Source organism: Chrysemys picta, chromosome 1 (genome assembly GCF_011386835.1).
Source record: "Chrysemys picta bellii isolate R12L10 chromosome 1, ASM1138683v2, whole genome shotgun sequence".
Lineage (NCBI taxonomy): Eukaryota > Metazoa > Chordata > Testudines > Emydidae > Chrysemys > Chrysemys picta.
The window spans coordinates 348,039,076-348,052,212 of NC_088791.1; the positions used below are offsets into that span (position 1 = coordinate 348,039,076).

The following is a 13,137-nucleotide window of genomic DNA, read 5'->3' on the forward strand; positions in this document are numbered from 1 at the left end:
AGTTGCTAAATAGCATATGGCCAAGGTGGAAGAAGGAAGCGATGCTGAAGAGTTTATTGGGCTACTGGGATTCTTTGGCCTTGTATAGATGAATATATTAGACAGAACCTATCCATGAGGGAAACTCACAGGCTCTGCCCATTTCTTCAATGGCCTGTTCAGTTCATGTAGAAGAGAAACTGCCTGTAATTGTGGTCTTCAAGAGTAAAGTTCTCTTAAGGGAATGATCAGCCCCATCATTTATAAACAGCAGCTCTCAAACCTGTGGATTGGAATACAAGGGGTTAATGAGCATCCTCCTATCTCAGTTCGTCTGTTGAAGCAAATTTACTCCATCGCTTGCAGTAGGAGCCAGCCTCATGCCAAGAGCTCTCCCATAACCCCCTGTGTAGGCTCCTGTGGCACCTTCTTTGTGGAGGACTGGCTACTAGAAGTGGGGTGACTAAGAGGTGGAGAACCCTGACTCAGCAACTCTACTAACCACCTTCTCAGGGAGCACCAAAGAAGAAAGGAAGGTGTTGTAGGCCATAACGTGGAACAGGTACATGGGGAGGTGGTTGGAGTGACAAACTGAAGGAAAGGGTAGTCATTCACTTAAGGTCTAATAGTAATACCACGTGGACCTGCTTAGAGGCATGGTAAAAGTGTATGAATCAATGGTGGGCTCCACCGTAACATGAAGTCTTAAACCAGCTTTACCCATGTGGGATGCCAGAAAAGCAAGCAGCAGCCTTCAGAAGTGCACAGAAGACTTATGGAACATCCGTGCTTAGACACAATAGCAATAGGTGCCTTAGACACTCAATTTAGACAAACTTGAAGAAGCTGCTCTTTGGTGTCATCATTTCTGACCCCCCTTCCCCATGAAAAGATAGTGTTACAGAAGCAAACTTCACAAGAAGTCCTCTGGTGATTAAATGCTGCACTAAAGAGAATAATCACAGCTCTAGGAAATGGTGTGCCCATGCCAACTCACCCCTATGGTTGATGCCATGTAATCCGCACACATTTCAGCAAAGTCCCTCTCAAGTACTCCGTAATAAAGGCCGTAGAACAGGAGGGAAACACCAAAATCCATTGCATCTTCGGGTTTGATTCTGCAGTGGAAGAGGCAGAAAAACGTCAAACGAGTTCTTCAGTCAAACAAAGTCACTTCACTGAACTTGTGCAAAGCTAGCCTGCTGTAAAAACATAGCATGACAGGGTCAAAGGCCTCATTAGCAATATTTAATGGTGTGCTAGGAACCTCATCTACCACGTAAGAGTTCAGTCTTGAAATACACCGCTACCTCGATATAACACAAATTCGGATATAACGCAGTAAAGCAGTGCTCGGAGGGGGGGAGGGGGGAGCGGGGCTGTGCACTCCGGTGGATAGCAAGTTCAATATAACGTGGTTTCTCCTATAACGCGGTAAGATTTTTTGGCTCCCGAGGACAGCGTTATATCGAGGTAGAGGTGTATCCACACATAGTAGTGTCATGCACGACTGCCATGTCATAATCCCTGTAAATACCAGATCTTTGGGACTTTTGGCAAGAGTTGTCATCTTCTAAATGCAGGGATATGCATTAATGTAGCATCTTGTGCTGGTGAATCTGTCTTTTGTTTTGAAGGAGATCAGACTAGATGATCACAGTGGTCCCTTCTAGCCTTGGAATCTACAATCCTTAAATTGCCTAATGTGCATGGAGTCCATACCCTTCACTGCTACACTAGGACCACAGCCTCGCTTGTTCTAATGGTGAATTCTCAGGCAGTGTTTCATAGCTAGATTTAAGGGGTAGTTCTGAGAGACAGGGGCTTCAGTTGCTGTTGCAGGTTCTCAACATCTCTCAAGAAGAGAGAAAAAGATAGCCAGGAGTCTCCTTGATCATCAAGGCTGGAGATGTTACACAGTGGCAAATAACTTTAGAGCACAAAATAGAGAAATCACAGAGCCTAACTTCTCCATGCTTCTGTGTGTCCGGGGGGGGGGGGGGGGGGAGATATCGGGAGAGGAGGAAATCAGATCAGATCAGTACAACACAGGTAGAAAAAACCCACCACGCAACTCTAGATAGGGTGACAACTCAGACCCAGTTACAATGCTACAGTATCTTGGAGCTGGTTTTACAAGTGACATCAGGATTCCTGTTTCCCAGGAGGATGAACATTAAAAGGTACTTGGTACGGATATGCACAAGAGGAGGAGCTGGCAGAAGCTGGTGATGTTAACACTTAAGGAAAAGGAATGGATGTGTAGGACACCTGAGCATTCTTGCTGAAAGCGGAGTTCTGGGCAGATAAGAACATAAGAACGGCCGTACTGGGTCAGACCAAAGGTCCATCTAGCCCAGTATCCTGTCTGCCGACAGTGGCCAATGCCAGGTGCCCCAGTGGGAGTGAACCTAACAGGTAATGATCAAGTGATCTCTCCTGCCATCCATCTCCACCCTCTGACAAACAGAGGCTAGGGACACCATTCCTTACCCATCCTGGCTAATAGCCATTAATGGACTTAACCTCCATGAATTTATCCAGTTCTCTTTTAAATGCTGTTATATAGTCCTGGCCTTCACAACCTCCTCAGGAAAGGAGTTCCACAAGTTGACTGTGCGCTGTGTGAAGAAGAACTTCCTTTTATTTGTTTTAAACCTGCTGCCTATTAATTTCATTTGGTGACCCCTAGTTCTTGTATTATGGGAATAAGTAAATAACTTTTCCTTATCTATTTTCTCCACATCACTCATAATTTATATACCTCTATCATATCCCCCCTTAGTCTCCTCTTTTCCAAGCTGAAAAGTCCTAGCCTCTTTAATCTCTCCTCATATGGGACCCTCTCCAAACCCCTAATAATTTTAGTTGCCCTTCTCTGAACCTTTTCTAGTGCCAGTATATCTTTTTTGAGATGAGGAGACCACATCTGTATGCAGTATTCAAGATGGGGGCATACCATCGATTTATATAAGGGCAATAATATATTCTCCGTCTTATTCTCTATCCCCTTTTTAATGATTCCTAACATCCTGTTTGCTTTTTTGACCGCCTCTGCACACTGCGTGGACATCTTCAGAGAACTATCCACGATGACTCCAAGATCTTTTTCCTGATTTGTTGTAGCTAAATTAGCCCCCATCATATTGTATGTATAGTTGGGGTTATTTTTTCAAATGTGCATTACTTTACATTTATCCACATTAAATTTCATTTGCCATTTTGTTGCCCAATCACTTAGTTTTGTGAGATCTTTTTGAAGTTCTTCACAGTCTGCTTTGGTCTTAACTATCTTGAGCAGTTTAGTATCATCTGCAAACTTTGCCACCTCACTTTTTACCCCTTTCTCCAGATCATTTATGAACAAGTTGAATAGGGTTGGTCCTAGGACTGACCCTTGGGTAACACCACTAGTTACCCCTCTCCATTCTGAGAATTTACCATTAATTCCTACCTTTTGTTCCCGGTCTTTTAAACAGTTCTCAATCCATGAAAGGACCTTCCCTTTCATCCCATGACAACTTAATTTACGTAAGAGCCTTTGGTAAGGGACCTTGTCAAAGGCTTTCTGGAAATCTAAGAAAGATACTTGGACCACTTTGAATGGTCTATGTGCAGGCACATCGCTTGTGATTGCTCTAGCAGCCAGAAGAGAAACTAGTTAGCACTTTGTTTTCCTACGTTACTGATGACATGACTAGGACTATATGTGGCCGTACCTATTTCCCAGTATGTTTTAAAGAGCCCCACAGCTAACACTTGGCTCTATGCAGCTTTGCCATTTGCTAAGCAGCAAAGATTTACTCACCTGAATAATAAGTTAAGACCAAAAAGAGTGAACATTACAGCCATGTACCCAACAATTCCAGTGGCGTAGCTGATCTTGTATATCAGCAGAAACCATTTATAGACCAGTCTGTAAAACAAAACACACACCCAAAAGTGAAGTGATTTTACCGGTATTTTGAAGGGAGTTTCATGGAACACCTGAAGGAGTTTTAAGATTCTAACTCAAGCTAGTTTATCACTTAGGACATTTGAGCTGTTCATATGAAAGGGAGATAGTGGGCTGCCCATTGACTGGGGAGCCAGATTTTCAGAGTTCTAATCCCAGCTCTGACACTTACTCTCCCTGTGGCTCTTGGCAGGTCACGATGTATGGAATGTCATGACTTTCAAGTCCAGTACTTCATGACCTTCTAGGGATAGAAAATACCCCCACTAGGACATGGGTCCACATATAGCCCTGCAGGGCTACGATCTACCAGGCTTTCCACCTGTCGCTCAGATCAGCAGAGATTCTGGGGAAAATTAATATTTCAGTGACAGGCTGATTTTGTTTGAAGCTGATCAGTTGTCAGCGATGTTAGAAGCACTCCTGACAGAGATGATTAGTGGGCAGAATCCAAGTGAGACGGTCAAAGGAGTGTGATTAACGCAGTCCCATCATAGGGTCCCCGGCACAAGGTGGGAATATTGCTGGAGTTGGAAGCTGAACTGCAAAGCTGAAGCAAAGCAGTATGTCTGCTGCATGGCAATCTGAATAAAGCCAGCGAACTGCTGCTCTCACAGAGGCAGCCTGTGCAGAACCATGGCTAGTTTTTGGTTCATGTGGCTTATGAGAAGACGATCGTGCTCACCTCGGAGTCGTCTGCACAAGAGGTTTACGAGTTGCTCTGAAAGTGACAAAGGCTGTGACAGCAGAGAAGAGGACCCAGATCACCAGGAATCGCCACCAGTGCAGCTTCGCCGTGAAATAAAGGGGAACAACCCACATCTGGAAGAGGGTCACCATCTGCAAGAACAAAACAAAGGCCTTTCAACTAAGACCGAGCTCACACACTGAATGGCATTGAAACAGGCTACACCAATACTGGCAGCCCCTCTGTTCCCCCACGTCCCTCTTAAAGAGAATACATTCTTGGTTGTATGGCCCTGGACACTATGAAATCTGAATTAAATAATATGTTACCCAACATTTTTTACGTGAGGGGCGAGATGGGACAGATTGTGGGGAAGGTTTAAACCAGAGGGAGAAGTCATTGGAATATTATAAATGAGCTACTGGGGTTTGCTCAACTCTGCTAGGAGAGACATATCTGCTCAATACTTGCCTCATCGTTTTTTGTAAGAGGGTCACAGCAATTTTCTCCTGTTCGGGGGTCTTAAGAGTTTACCCACACATCCCTCAAAGCAGATACTAAACAGATGTACACAATAAGCTTCAATTATTCCATACAGATCCTTTCCCAGCACAAAGTTTTTGCAATGCAAATGGAATTGTTTGCAAAACTGCCATGTAGGAAACAAGCCATTGTCTGGCACTGTTAATTGGCATCATGAGGGTTGGAAGAACCCCCTGTTCTTGAATGGAACGAAATTCCCTGATGTACAGTCTGATGCACCAGGATAGCAAAATCAATGGTGGCAGAGGGACCAACAGACTTGAGAGGATTCAGCAAACCAAGCGGTCGGACAAGCATCTGTGAGCATTCAAATGGCAAATGGGGTCGGCGACCATGAAATCCAGCTTCCATTCAAACGGTCTGCGTTATTCTGAGTAACGACAATGGTGAAATCCAGCTTCCATTTACATTGTTCTGAGTAACACCAGGGGTGAGATCTATTTGTTCCATTGCCTCCTTAAGGGCTAACACAACTTGGTATAAACTCCTTACTAGCAAAGAGTTACATATGCCAGTGGTTCTCAGCCAGGGGTCCCTGGGGAGCTGTGAACAGTTTTCAGAGGGCCCATCAAGCAGCCAGCATCAGACTCACTGGGGCCCAGGGCAGAAAGCTGAAGCCTCACTACATGGGGCTGAACCCAGCCACCTGGGGTTGAAGCCAAAGCCTGAGCAACTTAGCTTCACGGGGCCCCAAGCAACTGCCCTGTTTGCTACCCCCTAACACCAGCTCCGCCTTTTATATGCGGAAAATCAGTTGTTGTGACAGAGGTGGGCTGTGGAGGTTTTATAGCATGTTAGAGGGGGAGGGGGTCAGAAAGAAAAAGGTTGAGAACCCTGGACATATGCTACACTGATAAGGAAATTGTATTTTGTGGCCTATGTCTCTCATACAGTTCCAATGCGCACTGTTGGACAGGGAAGGCAAATGGGTATTTCAACATCATAGGGCAGTCAGAAAATGACATTACTACAACTGTTTATATAGCTAAATGCCAGCTCCATTTAGCACCTGCAGCCAGAGGGTGGATGAAACAGGGTGGGAAACGCTTACATTGTAGGAGCGAGGATGTCTCTGTTTCCACTGTACCAAGAGGAGCTGTGCAACCACTAGCGTGGCAATGAGGATGAGGACCATTTCGGCATGCATGGCCTCATGGCCACGGTGCTTGGCGTGCATCCGAGCATGCTCAACCCTGAAATGAGAACAAGGCAAGTCAAGTCTGGAGTGCACAGGCTGGGATCAGGAAGAACTTGGTATGTAGAGCAGCATGGCAGGGTTGCGGGAAAGTTTCCAGGTCAGGGGATGGAAAGTGATTGGGGGAGGGAGGGGGGGAGGAGAGAATGTACTGTGGGGGAGGCTAGCAGAGAAGGATGCTGCTATAATCAAGATAGGAAAGGCAGAGGAACACAAGTCTGGTCTGGCTCTCAGATTCTAAAGCTATAAAAAGCCAGGCATTTCTTTGGCTCAAGCTCTGTGCAGACAGGACAGATTAAGTTTAAAGTGTCTTCTTGGTGCTGTCAGCCTTTGGGAGCAAGGAGAAATAGATTGCATCTCTTGTACCTACAATCTTGCAGTTGACTAGTGCAGCATTACTGGCTGAAGAGGCTCCCTGCCATCATGGCTAGAAGGAGAGGCCAGAGCATATGAACTGATGCTCAGCAGAAATATAAAGGGCCAAAATAGAATGGACGAAATGTCCTTTCACTTCAGTTTTGCATAGCAAGAGGCATCCCTCTCCCTCCTACCCAATGAAGGGGACAGGAGCCCCAGCTCACACCTCATTTGCATGAAGTGCAGCAGATTGACATCACTTCTGTCTTTGAGAGAGGAACAGTCCTCAAAAACTGCAGGTCCCAGCATGCAGTGCTCCCTCTGAGGGCAGCTACCAGCTCATCTCAGGATAGAACTATAGGACTTGTAAGCTACATGGGCCTCACCACTATATTAAACATGAGCCCCACTGAGTTGTGTAACGCTCATGGCTGCTCTCATCTGGGCTACAAGTCATGCTTTGGGAGCAGGAGAAAATGCTCCTAACTCATGGTTCACTTAGGACCAAGAGAGCACAATGCAAACTGAAAATAGGAAACAAAGCTACTTCTATGAACCTTCAGGTCATTTCTACTGATTAACATTCAAGTAGGCTGAGAGTACAGTGAGGCCAATCCTAAACATCCAACTAAAACTGGTTCGATTAACAGAAGTGGTGGGACAAATAATCCAGTAACACTGTGCAAGGCAAGTGGGCTTAGTCCACAACTAGATGTTATCGCTATGCATTGACAACTACAGCAATCCAGCCTCATTGGATAGTAAGACTGGAGTGAAATTAAGATCTACACAGAGGTTCACCTCTCCCACACCCACTCCAACGCACCACTCACCTCCATCTCTCTTCGGGGGACAGTCGTGATAGATCAACCTAGGGAGGAAAAGCCATCAGTTACTGAAGTCCAAGAGTGGCAGTTAAAGCCTACAGGAGATCATTGCAATACTTTGTTTACACACTAGTTGAACAAACAAGCTTTTTTCTGTGTAAGAGGAACTGTCCCTGGCTAAATGCTGTCACAAGCAATTTAAAATCATAACCGACAAGGAAACCACCACTTAGTGCATGCCTCACGGTAATCATGTTGCAATTCTGACTAGGGCTGAAGGCAATGCAAGAGTATTACGTTAATTGCAAGGCTGTCATTAGAGATCCCAGGAAATCATGGTCAGAGAGTGTGCTTCTTAGAGTCAAGTAAGGGGTTCAGAGGAAGAAGCCACAAACCCATGTTCTAGCCATCTTGATTAGTCACCTTAGCAATCATCCTCCCAACATTAGCTGCTAGCAACCTAGGACTTCCATCTCTGCCCTATACCCTGGGCACTTGTGGAAGTTCCAAAGAATCTTTGCATCACTCCTCACGACTGTTAGATCACTTGGGTGTCTAAGGTACATTACCACACACCACTTTGACATCTCACCTAGATACACAACTTAGGACAGTTTGTTCTGAGCAGTGGCTGCAATCTCAGGTACAGCCTAGTAACCCCAAGGGAGCAGATGATTCAGCCCCCCTGCTTCATAGATGTAAGGGTCAGACGGGACCAGTCGGATCAGTCTGAACTCCTACATAACACAAGTCACAGAATTTCACCCAGTAATTCCTGCAGCAAACCCATCGTCCCTGACCATCTTTTGGGAAACATTCAATCTTGAGTTAGATGTCAGGGGATTGCGAATTTACCACATCCCTCGATAAATTGTTCTAATGGTTAATTACCCTGAATGTTTAAAAAAAATTATCAGTCTTATTTCTAGTCTGAATTTGCCTGGTTTCAGTTTCCAGCCACTGGATCACCTTATGCCTTTGTTTGCTAGATTAGAGAGTCCTTGTCAACCAGAAATCTCCTCCCCATGTAGGCACACTTGGTCAGAGGGCATACTTTCCCCCTATGGTAACACAAACACTGACGTGGCAGGCAAACAGTCACCTTGGGTGTGGTTAATGAAATCCTATAGATCCGACTTCATCTCAGCTCATCCTTAACTGAATTTATATTACAAACAGTTAAAACCAACAAAAGCAGGTTGCCTGGGGCCCAGACCAACTGACAGCCACGCAACTGTTTAGACATGCCAGCACACGATTGAAGTCAGGGAGTCAATGTGATATTTGTATTGGCCCTTGGCTTTTCCTCACATCATAGTATCCGTAAACAGCCAGGTGAGCTTGTTCCGAGTGACGTACATATGAAACGTTGCACCATTGTGAGAGACAGCCGCTCAGTTTGCAGACAGGCCGCATCAGGGACATAGCATGCATTTCCTCAGTGCAAACGGTGTAAAAAATGAACATGCAGCTCCTCTTTCCACACAAGCTCATTAGATTAACATTCCAAGTTCAGATTTAACCTTTACCCTTTAATCTTTTTATATGCAGCACTTAGATCGTGTGTGTGCAAGACTGCTGACTTCCCTCAATAAACCTGCCTTCAAACAAGATATAGAACTGAGTGCTCAACTACTTCTGACCATTAAAGATCTCACTGACCCTCTATCAAACAGGGACATGAGTCCCAGTGTCTTGATTAAATTCCATCTTGGCTAAAATTCTGGTTCCCCTGTAGTTTCTGCTGATAGGGTTTCCATCTCTTTTGTCCTAGGTTGCACAGTGCGCCTGTGCACTGTTAAAGAGCTGCTGTATTCCACCCCGGAACGGTGGAATTACAAGGGATTTAGTCCCTGCTGGCTTTGGAAAGCACTTTGATAAATGCAAGATACCGCCCTAAGAAAACTTTTATTTAAGGTTTAGGGTTTGCTTAAGAGACCGAGTAGGTGGTGATATAGGAGCTGAAGAGACGTATTCACATCAGTGCAACTCTCAATGCTACTTGTTCCTGACTATTGGATACTCTTTTCTTGAATCATGAGAGGAAGCCACAGGACTTTCAGTTACAGCAGAATTCAGTTTAAACAGTCAGGACCTGATACACAGCCAGAGTCAAGAAATTCAGTACGGCAGATAACCTGTTCCCAACTCACTGGGAGTGGGAGAAGCACAAAAGAATAAGGCTGATATTCCCAGCCTGACTCAGCTTCAAATTGCGGGTGTAGAAATTACTGACATTCTCCTCAGAACACTGGAAAACCAGTTACTTCAGCAAGCACAAGGCAGCTTCTCTACCTCAGTGTCCTTACTGGATTTCCATGCTGGTGCAAGTATGCTCCTGTCCCTCCCATATAGTCCATGTGCCCTAACCCACCACTGACCGTGTCTATGTTGGGAAATTTTTAGAACAGTTTCCCACTGTTGCTAAAACTGTGTAGATGGGGTTTTATCTACTGATTGTCTTGACAGGCGGAGGAATAATCCCGCAAATGATGGAAGCCCCATTGCTTGAGAAATTTTAAGAGAAGAGGAGACCTGGAAAATAAGCTATCGGAAAGAATCCTATGTAGACATGAGGAAGAATGGAAATGAGCTATTAGTCCATAGATCAAATGTGACCTCTGATTTCATAACGTCTTTTTTTTTAATCTGTTAAGTGCTGACAGATAAATTTTCTCAGCATTCCAAACAATAATACAATCTCTGCCTGCAGTAGCTTATAATCTAATTCGCAAACACAGGGGAGAGACCCAAAGGTTGGTGCCAACTTAAGCAGTGATCCAAGACGCACTGATTCAATAAGACTAGTCCTGTGCATTCCGAGATTCCCCATGTGTAAAGTTACTCAGGTAACCAAATGTTTGCAGGATCAGAGCCCTGCTGTATTTTAAATAACAGGGGTAAAAAAAATTAGATGTGACCATTAGTATAGTTAGGCTTTTTCAAAGTTAATCCTCACTGTAACGGAAACGTTTTTACTGAAGACTAAACTTCTCCAGTTCCCATCTGCAAACATCCCGCAGGAGAGGGACAAGCAGTTTCTCGTATAGAGTTATGCATCGACTAGACAAGAGAAGCTTTTAAGGGAACATTACAATAAGCATACCAGTTGTTTGAGAATGCTGGACAGCCCTTGTGTATAAATGGGTACCACCTGAGCAGAAGAGAGCTGCCTCTGGGGACAAAATGCATTTGGCAACTTAAAAAAAAAAAAATTACACACCTGAAAGGTAACCTGCAAAGGGGGGGAAAATGGGTTTGTGCCATTGTTGCTTTATGATGTAGAAAAGAGACCCCTTAAACAAATGTTCCCTTTCACTGTCAGAGGTACTAGGATTATCCAATGGTGCTCTCTCTCTCTTTTCCTGGAGGATTTCTTAGATGACTCAAACATGGACCAAGAGGTTTCTAAGAATTAAACTGAAGGGGTGGAGGCATTGAATCCTTAAACAAGAGGGTTTCGCTCCTAGGTATTCAACAAAACCAAACCAATTTGCATAAACTATGTTCAGCTAGCTATCGGTGAGTGGGAAGTACTTTGCTCAAGGTTTTTATTTGGAACCCACAATGAGCATCACTAAATTGAAGAGCTCTGAGCTATAAGAGGGCAATAAAGAGATCTCATGAAGATGGTGAACTCTTCTCTGTATGCAGCTATCCTTGTAATTTAACAAAGTTCACCCACGCTAGGAAAAAAATAAAAATAAAATCCACGTTGTCTGATCCAGAAAGAGGGTCAGCCTCACCCGAATATATGGTGCTTTGCCTGGCCAGCAAAAGCTTGTTAAACTTGCCTGAGACTAAGCCCTGGTCTACACTGGGGGGCGGGGGCGGGAAAAAATCGATCTAAGATACGCAACTTCAGCTACAAGAATAGTGTAGCTGAAGTCGACGCATCTTAGATTGATTTACCTCGCATCCTCACGGCGTGGGATTGACTGCTGCCGCTCCCCCGTAGACTCCGCTTCCGCCTCTCTGCAGTGGTGGAGTTCCGGAGTCGACGGCAGAGCAATCGGGGATCGATTTATTGCGTCTACACTAGATGTGATAAATCGATTCCCGATAGATCGATTACTACCCACTGATCCGGCGGGTAGTGAAGACCTGCCCTTAGTAAAGGGAAAAGGAAGTCGAGTGTATGTCATAACTATAAAGGGAAGGGTAACAGCCCTCCTGTGTACTATACTATAAAATTCCTCCTGGCCAGAGACTCCAAAATCCTTTTACCTGTAAAGGGTTGAGAAGCTCAGATAACCTGGCTGACACCTGACCCAAAGGACCAATAAGGGGACAAGATACTTTCAAATCTTGGTGTGTGTGTGGGGGGGGGGGGAGGAGAAGGCTTTTTTTTGTGCTCTTTGTTTTGGGGGGAGTTCGCTCTTGGGACTAAGAGGGACCAGACATCAATCCATGCTCTCCAAATCTCTCTGAACAAGTCTCTCATATTTCAAACTTGTAAGTATAGCCAGGCAAGGTGTGTTAGTTTTATCTTTGTTTTCTCAACTTGTAAATGTAGACTCAGACTCTAAGGTCAGAAGGGACCATTATGATCATCTAGCCTGACCTCCCGCATGATGCAGGCCACAAAAGCTGACCCACCCACTCCTGGAATAATTCTCTCCCTTGACTCAGCTGTTGAAGTCCCCAAATCGTGATTTAAAGATTTCAAGTCGCAGAGAATCCTCCAGCAAGCGACCCCTGCCCAGCAAGCGACCCTGCCCCATGATGCGGAAGAAAGCAAAAAACCTCCAGGGCCTCTGCCAATCTACCCTGGAGGAAAATTCCTTCCCGACCCCAAACATGGCGATCAGCTGAACCTCAAGCATGCGGGCAAGATTCGCCAGCCAGACCCTCCCGAAAAAGTTCTCTGTAGTAACTTTTAAAATCCCATCATTGACCATTGTTACTAATTACCAGCGATGGCACGTTATTGACCTATTGACTAAAATCACGTTATCCCATCAAACCATCCCCTCCATAAACTTATCAAGCTTAATCTTAAAGCCAGAGAGGTCTTTCGCCCCCACTGTTTCGCTCAGAAGGCTGTTCCAGAACTTCACCCCTCTGATGGACTGAAGCCTGAGCCCACTCAAGCTCTGTTGACCTGGGGGTGCCAAAGCCAAAGGGCTTCAGCCCCAGGCAGGGGGCCTATAACCTGAGACCTGGGCTTCGGCCCTGGGCGGTGGGGCTCAGACTTCAGCCCTGGACCCCAGCAAGTCTAAGCCAGCCCTCGTGACCCCATTAAAATGGGGTCCTAACCCACTTTGGGGTCCTGACCCACAGTCTGAGAACCGCTGATCTAAGGTCTAGCCAACACGGCAATTAGAACTCTGATGGTGGCTTGCCCCTTGCCTCCACTGTTGCTACATGGGTGTAGTACAGTCACGAGTGTTTTTTTCCTTCAGAAGTTTGCCACTGTAGACAAGGTACAGAGCCAGCAAAAGGCTGACATCACAATGGCGAAGCTGGAGCAACTGAGGCCTTCTCTACATTAGTTACCCATTTTAGGTACTTATACAGCTTCTATTATTCCACAGAATCTAAGCACCTCACAATCTTCGACGCATTTATCCTCTCAAAACCCCTGTGAGAT

The 13,137-nt window shown here is 45.3% G+C and overlaps 1 protein-coding gene across 2 annotated transcripts in view; it reads right to left on the reverse strand.

The window, feature by feature from the left end:
* RNF121 (ring finger protein 121) overlaps positions 1 to 13,137 on the reverse strand; it is a 44,124-nt gene that overhangs the window by 23,596 nt on the left and 7,391 nt on the right. For both annotated transcript variants that reach the window (XR_010601428.1, XM_005292183.4), the window contains exons 2-6: positions 7,551 to 7,588; positions 6,217 to 6,358; positions 4,620 to 4,774; positions 3,788 to 3,895; positions 977 to 1,097 (exon numbers count right to left, since the gene is read on the reverse strand). Coding sequence is in view for 1 of the 2 variants with exons in the window: in XM_005292183.4 (XP_005292240.2) it covers positions 977 to 1,097; positions 3,788 to 3,895; positions 4,620 to 4,774; positions 6,217 to 6,358; positions 7,551 to 7,588 (564 nt within the window). In the remaining variant the exon portion in view is untranslated. The remainder of the gene's footprint in view (positions 1 to 976; positions 1,098 to 3,787; positions 3,896 to 4,619; positions 4,775 to 6,216; positions 6,359 to 7,550; positions 7,589 to 13,137) is intronic.